The 10404-nt window shown below is 38.5% G+C and overlaps 1 protein-coding gene across 1 annotated transcript; it reads left to right on the plus strand.

Moving 5' to 3' along the window:
- Positions 1 to 4668: 4668 nt before the first annotated feature.
- LOC146988138 (uncharacterized) lies at positions 4669 to 8237 on the plus strand. The gene is made up of 9 exons (XM_085775370.1): positions 4669 to 4751; positions 5242 to 5360; positions 5461 to 5874; positions 5963 to 6176; positions 6384 to 6578; positions 6739 to 6956; positions 7054 to 7207; positions 7292 to 7401; positions 7921 to 8237. The coding sequence occupies exons 1-9, from the start codon at positions 4712 to 4714 to the stop codon at positions 8230 to 8232; spliced, it is 1776 nt and encodes a 591-aa protein (XP_085631496.1). The 5' UTR covers positions 4669 to 4711; the 3' UTR covers positions 8233 to 8237.
- The last annotated feature ends 2167 nt before the right edge of the window (positions 8238 to 10404 follow it).

Below are 10404 nucleotides of genomic sequence, written 5' to 3' on the forward strand. Positions count from 1 at the left end.
CACTGCAAATTATTTTGTTCTTACCAAGAAAAAAAAACTTAGATTTAGAAGTGTTAGATAATTTGTCTTGTTTTAAGAGTTAATTTCTTATTTTAAGTGTTCAACTTTACACTACAATCTTATATCAAGCAAACCTTGTCTTTTTTGTCTCAAATAGGCAGGGAATCTTAAAATGAGGTAAATAACTGTTAAAATAAGATATATTACATCTTTTACCCAAAGTCTCCTCAAATAAATCTTGTTTTAAGATTCAGTAACAAACTCAACTTGCTTGATTCAAGAGTCACACAAAAAGCATCTGAAAAACAGAGTTTATTTCTCTGACTTCAAGCTGATGATGTTCACAAAACTGGCAAAGCAAACAGAAAACAGGCAAACTGGGTTCACCCAACACAATACATGATGTGTATGGTATGATACACCCATACATACAGTACTTATTGTTCCTCCAGATTATTGTCTGTGGGCAATAATGTCACAAAGACTGTATTTTATTGGAACAAAGGTATTGTCTTTGAAACTAACTGGAAAATAGGAAATGCAGTCAATTAGTTCTTTTACAAATTCTGTAGCCTGGGCAACATTGGGAACTGCCACCTCATATGCCAGCAACTCTGGATTCAGATTCAGTGTTTCATAACGTTGGTACTCAAAAGCAACTAAAGAGGAATCTATCACAAAGATATCTTTTATCAGTCCGAACACTGGGAAAGCACCATCTACATCTACAATAATCATAGATTTCCCACTTATGTACTTATTTCCATTGAGGATGTACCATTTCACAGAGACAACAGATTGCATGACCTCTATGCCTAAAAAATCTTTGACTTTTCTTTTAACATAATCAACATTTTTGACAGCTGAGACAGGCCCTGATTCTCTTTCACTAGCAAAAATTGGATGCTCAGTGCCTATTTCATTTTGACAACATTCAAGGAACTGATTATGGTTTGCAAGCGATTTACATACATTTTTGAAATTTAACTTGGAAGCCCACTGCTTAAAATAGCTATGCTTAGCTTCAAATCGCATACACATACTTCTTACTAAAGGACCAAAAGATATGATTTGGCTAGGTAGATGGAGCATGTAATGCTGCTTGGGAATGACATTGGATTCAGAAAAAAGTTCTTTGAACTGATGCAGATGTTGCTCAATCATGTGCCTGAGCCGCAATACAGTTTCTAATGAAATAACAGGAGCAAGGATAATTTGAACAATCTGAATTAATTTGAGAATAAATTTGACATACTCACTGTCCATATCATTCAAAATGAAAGGTAGTATTTTCAAAAGTATTAACATTTGTCCACATGACTGTTTTATTTTATTGTCATTAGCAGCTAAAGTGCTGACACTAATAGGACATGGCTTATCTCGTATATCTAGAGGTGAGTAAGGAAAATTTATAATAGCTGAGTTAATCTCATCTAATTCTATCTGTCCTGACAGAATCAGGTTTTTTAACACAAGCTTTATTTCCATTGGTGCAACACCTTCAAAAATCACATGCATTATATCCTGTGGAGTTTGTTTGATCAGGTCAAATGCTGGAAAATCAACTAGCCTGCTTCTTCTGTTAATCCCGTAAGTGGTTTTGAGGGATGCTTTCAATGTTTCTGTGCTTGCTTTGTCTATTTCAAGACATTGCCTGATGTGGTTTTCCAAAGTTCTTTCAGCAAACTTATTCTCCTCAAAAATACTTTGCATATCATCAAAGGAGCATTCACAATGTCTACATTTGCTATAAGCAAAACCAACACCTTGTTTAAACCCAGCAAGGTCATGTTGGGCAAGTGTATCTCCACATAAGGCAATCACCGCACCAAACAACTCAATTTCACCATTTGGGGTTTCAATCCTAACACCATTGTAAAGAAGTGTCAGATCTTTTAGGATTCTTTTTAGTATAACATCAACACCGCATTGAGAAATATCATTTGCCTTGGCAATAGCAAGGAGTCTTATAGCAGCCAACTTGGACCTAAATTTTGGATCAATATTCCCTAAAGTGTAATAAAACATCAATAATTTATTTGCAGAGGCATGGGGGCCTAAAGGGTTACATATTTCAATTTCATCGGTGTACAATAGTATTTGCAATGCATTTGGCCTTTGAGAATATAAGGGGTGGGATGTAAAAAGGGCTCCATCAGTAAAATCATACAAGAATCCCTCTCTACTTCTTTGTGGTACAGTGGTCAACATTGTGAAGATTCTAGAATTGGTCAGTAACTGCTTGAGACTTTGAATGAGTGGCACATAGTAAAAACTTTTGTTTCTTAAGGCCATGACCCTTGAAGGACCACGCTTTACCCAACAAATCTTCTGGGACATCACAACTTCCTCTGGGTTGACTGGATTGAATAGTTCCCGGATAGTTTTATTCTGTCCATATGCTGTGGTTGAGAAAGGATCCGTGAATGTATCAAAAGTAGCCAAAGCCTCATCTTGGAGCTGAGCAGTTGTCTCTGGATTCTCTTCAAACACCCTTCTGATTCTCTCCCTTAGTGTGTCAAGGAGAGCAGCTTGGTACTGTTGCACCCCCGAGATGACGCTGTTGACAGTTCTCTGTGAAAATATATATAAAAAAAAAATATATATATATATATATATATCTATACATATATATTCCCCTCATATAATTATTGCTAACAGGCCCATAGTTAACATTGAAATATAGAAAGGAATTATTACAGTAATTATATTTTTTTATAAACATTGTATCAAGGAATTATTATACGATATCAATAGTACCATTAAAGCATTTGTCCATCAAGACAAATTTACCTGTGACAAGTGGCACTGTTCCCGGACACTGATGGCGAATGCCGCTGCAGATCTAGCAATATCAGGTCTGGCTCTGGATGTCACAGCAACAGCCTGCTCCTTCAGAAAGTGATAAAAGTAAGAGTAGATAGACACAATCAGGGTTGATTTGAATTGTTGTTGTTTTTTTGTTTTTCTTACAGTGAAGTGTTTTTTTTTTTTTTTTTTTTCAAGATTATAAATTAGACTACAACAAACAATGAGTGTGTAAAATTGACTCAGACAGCAGTGTTATTATTCAGCAAGTAAGTACCCAGCTCTAATTACCGAGGTAACCTTAACTTTACTGGGTACTACTTTGTTTACAACTAAAAACTAAATGAACTAAAGCACGTAAATAATACAGTCTATGAGAAAATGTTTCCAATTATTGCCCTCTGTATAACGTTACAGTAGTTGAAAACATTTTGTCCCATTTCTCCTTATGGAGAAAAGCGTGCCATAATACGGACTAATTGATGAGGAACAGGACGCACGAGAGGGGAAAAAATAATTTTAATCCCACATTTGCCTCACTGGTCTTGGACCTGAGCAGCTCTATCGTCTCTTCCCAAGGTAAGTGTGAAGTTCGTTCAATTATGTGCGTTTCACGTGAATAACGTCGTGTTACGGAGGTAACTTAGCATTCACTGAAGACAATTACTGTATATGAAAGAGAAAGTGTGTCATATAGACTGTAAAAAGAAGGTCATATAGCCTACTCCTGATTAATGCGTGCATTCCCGGTATGGATTCAAGGAAGCCAGGCTTTGAATACACCATTGTATGTGGGAAATAAAATAAAATAAAACAAAACAAAACACTTTACACAAGTCAGCATCACACAGAGAGCAAATTAATTGGCGAGATAGGCCCTCAGAGGTCAAAACGAATGGAACGGTGGAGACTTACGGATTCAAGGCGGCCGACAGCGTCAGGCTGCTGTGACGGTTCAGGTAGAGAGGCACCAGGTGGGACAGCCACAGTGCTGTCCGCTGCAGGGGTGCTACAGCTGGCAAAAACGGACACACCAAATGTTTCCTGTCCCAAAGAGCGAGAAGAAGGCGTCGTACTCCATCCACTTGGTGGGCTTCCAGTCCGAAAATACTGAAGGTGCGTCCGTTTAATGTGGCGAAAGAAGGAGTTGAAAACTCTAAAGTCCTGTTCACATCCATCAATACCACAGTAAACCCAAAAATCCGGGCTGCGACTGTGGCTTGCATTAATGTGGCTTAGTAGGACTTTAAGACTTAGAGCAACAAAGACGAAACAAATCATACACCTCCACGCTGCCATGATGCCGAACCGTCTGTAGTGATGCACCGTTGGCGCCAGGTTTGCGCGGCGATATTGTTGTCGCTGGCTGATGACCCTGAGGTGGATGGGGGAGGGGGAGGGGGCACTCATGCTATCATTTGTATTTATTATTTGAACACAAAATTTCTCCGAGTATATGTTATTTCGTTAATTTTAAGATGGTAAATGTTTTGTTTTAAAAATCTTTTATTAACAAGCTAATGTTTACATCCTCAGTTCATGTCGGCTCATGTCCTCCAACTGTCCCACCTCAATGACGTCAGGATTTACGTTACGTCCAAGTGATTTCCCCGCTTGAGTAACGGAAGGAGGCACGTTACATTCGTGAAGGAACAGCGGCTCAAGGTCAGTAAACTTAATTGAACTTTTAATATTAGTCGCCAAAATCATATTTTAGAGCAGATTGTTGCTGTGACGGTTACCGTTTCAATTGTTTTTCACCGGGGTACTTGCTTAGCAAGCTAGGTGGTGTTAGCTCATGTGCACTTTTGCATGCTAACTAACGAGCTCTGTTTGGCTGTGTTTTTGCTAGGTAGCCTATCACCTGTTGGGCCTAATTCGTCGGGGAGCCGATGAATCCAGAATGGATATTTTTGACGATGCCACTGTATCGGTCTTGGAGGGTAAGTCACAAATAAAGTTTATATTTGATGTATAGGTGCTTTTGGCATATAGTTTGTAGGAATAATAATAAAAGCTGATAGCTAAAGAAAACCAAATTAGTAAATTTGCTATTCATTATCTGATTTTTTGAGTAATAGCCACAGTTGCAGCTCAAATGTGCTGATTAATAATTTAAATGAATTAATTAAATTAGTTAATGTAAGTAAATAAAAAAAATATGACCAACACTGAACTTATGGCATAAAGGTAGCCCAAAAGTCCAGACTTTAACATTTTTACCCTTGATTTTATTTGGGGCTGGCATCTTTGTGAGATAGGCTTATGATTATTTTCGCTGACTTTAAGGAGGCTTCATAGCACAGACAACTAGTTAAACAGTTTACAAATGTGTTGGAGCTCAGAGGGAGAGATAAATGGCACCTCTTTATGTTGCTTGGTACTGTAGCTTGGCATTGCTTCATCTTAAGATATTTATTTGTCATATTACAGCTGCCGGTGTTGATGAGGAGGCTTTGAAAGGCCTTAGCCGGGATGACCTGAAGGATCTTTTTCCTGGTCCTGGAAATTTTCTCAGAAGAAAGAAACTTTGGGAGTTCATCAATCAAAATGTAAACACAAATTGGAATAAATAATAGTTATTAAAATTAAATTGTACCATATTTTAATGGTCCTAATGCATTTTGTTTTCATCCTACATAATCCTAATAGTGTGAAAATACCACGGACCAAGATGCCAGCACTTGCAGTGGAAGCGGGATTATGCCCTCAACTAGCTCCATGCCACCATGCCAGCCGCAAGCCTCCGCCCCCATATCTGCTGAGAAAACAATGAAAATGCCAGACCCTCCAGAGTATGTGGTGTACACAGATTCAGAGTTAGACATGGTGCGTAGTCAGTACTTTGCATTGCTCTGCAATGGAAAGGAAAAGAACTACAAGATGTCAAAGGAGCTATGTTGCAGACTTGTAAGGAACACAATCACTAGCATGGTTGCAATCCTGCGTGCTAGTCCCATGGGTAAACAAGCAAGATACCCCTCCAAACTGGAAATGAGAGCCATGTCACAGAAGATTGTCGACTATTATCCTATGTTACGTGATGCTGACACAAATATGCCATATGTAAGTAATATTTTTCATTTTTCTCAACCAAAACTGTGGACAGGTCAGCAACAAGACAAACAATTTATCTAACATTCTTTCACCACAGCTGACCATCTACACCAAAATGTACAAGCGACTCCAGAATATGAGATCTCCAAGGAAGAGGCAGGGCTCCGTACCACAAAGAGGAGCGGCCAAGACAGCTCTCTTCAGCGCAGACAACCAGGACATGGAGACAGATTGGACAGACACAAGCTTCTCGAGTGATAATACCATACTTCTTGAGAGCAATGATGACATCAGCGAGGACAACTCTGCAAGTATGCAAATTGTGGGAAAAAAATGAAAGGGTGGCTGTCATACAAATTTGTTTATGACTAAAAATGTTTAATCATGTAATGAAACTATAGTTGTCCACATTTGTTGAACCAGAGTTCATGGCTAGACATGCACTGTGTTTATATATGCCTATTTTGCCCTTTCATATAATTGTATTGAGAATTTTTTCATTATTTCTAAAAAAAAAGCATCCCCACTACCACTCCCCTCTGTGCGAAAGAAGCCAAAGAGTGGCACCAAAACATCACTGCTGCCATCCGAGTCAGCCTCATGCTCCGCACCCACGACAGTGATTGCTTCACCAACCACGTCTGCGTCACCAGCCACGTCTGCATCACCAACCACGTCTGCATCACCAACCACGCCTGCAAAGGATGTTTTTGGTAAGCCCACCTCAGCACACCTCTCAGCCTGTCATCCATGAAATTGGATTAAAGTTTCCCAAAAAATAGTGCATTGTATTTTAACCACACTTTATTTCCCCTGTGTTGTTGTTAAAGTGTTAACATTGAAATGTCTCGGCTTGGTTTTTTGTCATTTCAGTGGGCCAGGACAGTCTGAAGATGCAGGCTAGGCACTACAGAACATTGAGCAACATGTACAATAAGCCCAATGCAAAACCCAATCAAAATGATGTTGCTCAAATTTTGGACCTTGAGTTTGAGGCCAGACGGGCTTTCATTGATGCAGATGTTACAAAGGAAGAGGACCGACCTGCAAAAATCTTTGAGGCATATCCATGCTTCAAAGATGTTCGAAATGTATGTTGGTTTGTTGTACTTGAGTTACTGTGTATCCATCTGTGTACTGAATTTCAATGCATTGTTAACTGTTGAACTGTGCACAATGCTGTTTTAGGCAATGGATGAGCTGCGGCGCATAGTAGGTGGCACCAACAGCAGATACATTGAGGAAGTAAAAGGAAGATGGGCAGGATTCTGTGCCAAGGTGCAGTTCTACGGTGTGTGGAAGAAAGTCCTGAAACCCCCTTTCCCTTTGGATGTCCGCAGTGGTAAGTTGCTGTTCCATACAATATGTATATGTATTGATATTTGTACAACATTCAGACCATTCTGTTCATTCTTATATTCTTTAGTGGATTTCACACTCGCCCTCTTCAGTGCACTCCCATCCCTCTTCCCCTCACCAACTTCACCACCAAAGAAGCTTGGGAATAGCTGTGAGGCACTTCTTCATATCCTGAAGGTGAGAAATGTTTGTGTTGATTCCTTACTGTCCTCTTTGAAGTGCCTTTATTTTCTCACATTATTGTGCTTGTTCACATTTAGTAACAATACACCTAAGTTCACAGTTATAAATATGACCTAATTTATGTCAAAAGGGGAAAACAGAAGTGCCTCTAGTGTCCCTCAAATGGTGTTGACAGAAGGAAATAACAAAAAATGTTTTGCAAAACCTTTAATTATTTCATTCATTCATTCATTCATTCATTCACTGATGAAACATTAGCACCTTGCATCAGCTTGTATCAGGTATTAATCAATCCTAAATTCCTACATCAGTTTAACATGTTCCCCCCTACACTATTGTAAAGCAATTCATCTGATAATAATGAGTGTGAGTTTTTAAACGTGAATTTAAATTTAAGAGTGCTCAAGTCATTGGTTGCAACCTGATAGTTTCATTTTAAAAATGATCATACACTTTCAATACATTTTTATGTCTTCTCACTCTCTACGCATTGTTCTTTTTTTTCTGTTCCAGTCAGGCGAAGACCCCACCCTGTATCTGGAGAAGCGTCCTCTCTCCTCCCCAGTTCTGCTTTTTGATGGATCAACCACCATCGTGGCTGTTGGTAATGTACCTGTGACGACCCTTCCACAGGAAGATTTCTCAGAAGGGATGTTGGTGCTATTGGCATACTACTACACGTTGCATTTGACATACCCTAAATGTGTTGCAACGCTCCTCTCTGTTATTCAAACAGAGGTCATTGGTGACACAATCCACGATCAAGATGCCACTAGTGCATATAAGAAAGCAATGGCTGATTGGAAATCATTCATTGACAAGTAGCTGAATGTCAAGCAGTATTTTGTCTTGTCATTCATTGACAAGTAGCTGAATGTCAAGCAGTATTTTGTCATGTCAGTTGTTCTTGTTATTGTTACCCATGCCTTACAATGGTTTTGTGTATTCCACAAGTTTATTACAGTGTCACTTGAAGGGACAACGAGGAGTTTCTAATCGGTTATAAAAAAGTCTCACGTTAATGTGGATGAATCTCCGCTACACACACTTGTTAATGGGCCCATTTTCGATAAATATATCGTTCTGTCTCTATCGTTATTTTGTTATTATTAGTGGTGGCGGAGATGCTGGTCGAGCCGACCAGCGTTTCTTTACTTTCAGTTTCGCAACGAGTCATGAGAATAACGTAGCTGAATCGCTGTTTATGGTCGGAACTACGACGGTATGTGAACCTCTTTGAACCTCTGACTAATTATTGATGAATGAAAACATGAGTCCGTCTTGCGCCGGTCAAAAGAATTTTACGGTGCGCACGGAGGCTCATAAATGTAGTGTGAAAACGCTTCGCTTTTCCAAAACTCCTCGTTGTCCCTTTAATTATTTGCTTGAATTGTTTTACCTCATCGAGGCCTGCACTGTAAAATGTAACTAATGGTTTCAACTTAAAAATATGAGGGCTGCCTTAAAATTTCAAGTTAAGTGAAAGAAAAAAAGACGCTACGGTCGCGGCCGCACCCCTGTTTCAGTTGAGTTGTCTGAACTAGCAAATCTGTTTAATTTGAATTAAAAATGTAAGTTGTGTGAATCTTTTGTGTCATTTGATTTATTAATTGATTGAACTGCTTGGTTGTTATTTGAATTTGCAAATCTATCTTAGTTTAATTAATTTTCAAGATAAACCTGCTTGGATTAAGACAGAGCTTAGTCATTCTTCACTAATAGTATAGTATTTTTCTCTAAATTTAATATTTTTCTTAACTAATCTTCAGCTAAATTTGCTAAAAGTAAGAAAGATTTTGTTTGTAATTGCTTATATTTAGTATATTTCACTTATTTTGAGGCTGTAAAAAGTTACTTTTTTAAGTAATCTCATTTTAAAACCAGCATTTTATGCTTAAATTTAGTATGTTTCACTTATTTCTAGGCTGTAAAAAGTTACTTTTTAAGTAATCTAATCTTAAAAACGAGCATTTTATGCTTATATTTAGTATATTTCACTTGTTTTGAGGCTGTAAAAAGTTACTTTTTAAGTAATCTCATCTTAAAACCAGCATTTTATGCTTATATTTCACTTGTTTTGAGGCTGTAAAAGTTACTTTTTAAGTAATCTCATCTTAAAACCAGCATTGTATGCTTAAATTTAGTATATTTCACTTGTTTAGAGGCTGTAAAAAGTTACTTTTTAAGTAATCTCATCTTAAAACCAGCATGTTTGGCTTATTTTAAGCCTTCCAAACACCTCTGTAGACATGCTTATTTCTAGATTTAACAATCTTAATTTAAGAAATCTTGTCAAGTGAAATTATCTTGCTGCATGGACAGATAATTTCACTTGTTTTGAGTACATTTTCCCTCAGATTTAGTGTTTTTATCTTGTTTTTAGACCCCCCTTTTTTGCAGTGTGGACATTAGCAGCTCCTACTGCACAACACTGGCCTGGCTCCATTATCCCACAACTGGGTTTAGATTCTGCACCACTGTTGACATCCTGCAGCTCAGGTAATGTGAGATAAAACTGACAGAGCAATAACATTCCTACCCTCCCTAAATGACTGCAATGGGAGCGAGGTATATCCAGGCGAGCAGACGGGATGGTGAAAGTGGCACTTGGGTACTTATTTATTGCAGACTTCAATAAAATGAGTTGGAATCAGCCATGCCAACCTCATATTCTCAGTTTAACTGCAGCAAAACAAATGAGTGCAGCTTTACTCGGGAGGAGACATACACCCAATGAGTGAATAACCTGTTGCAGGATAAAAGTACTGTAAAACAACAAGAGTCAGGCATTCTTTCTCTTTTTTTTCTGCAAGTGAAAAATGGTGTTGTGATGCTCCCAGATTGCAAGAGTGAATACAACAATGCTTCAGCGCTCCCCGGAGAGAGAAACATTACACTATTTACAGCCCTGCTATGTCCCAAGAAACAGCTTGAAAAACAACCTGTGTCACTCGCAGATGGGATGTGGGGCCAAAGTGATTGCGATGCAAGGCGCAA

This window comes from Trachurus japonicus, chromosome 4, assembly GCF_045865225.1.
Source record: "Trachurus japonicus isolate A0001 chromosome 4, Traja_1.0".
NCBI lineage: Eukaryota > Metazoa > Chordata > Actinopteri > Carangiformes > Carangidae > Trachurus > Trachurus japonicus.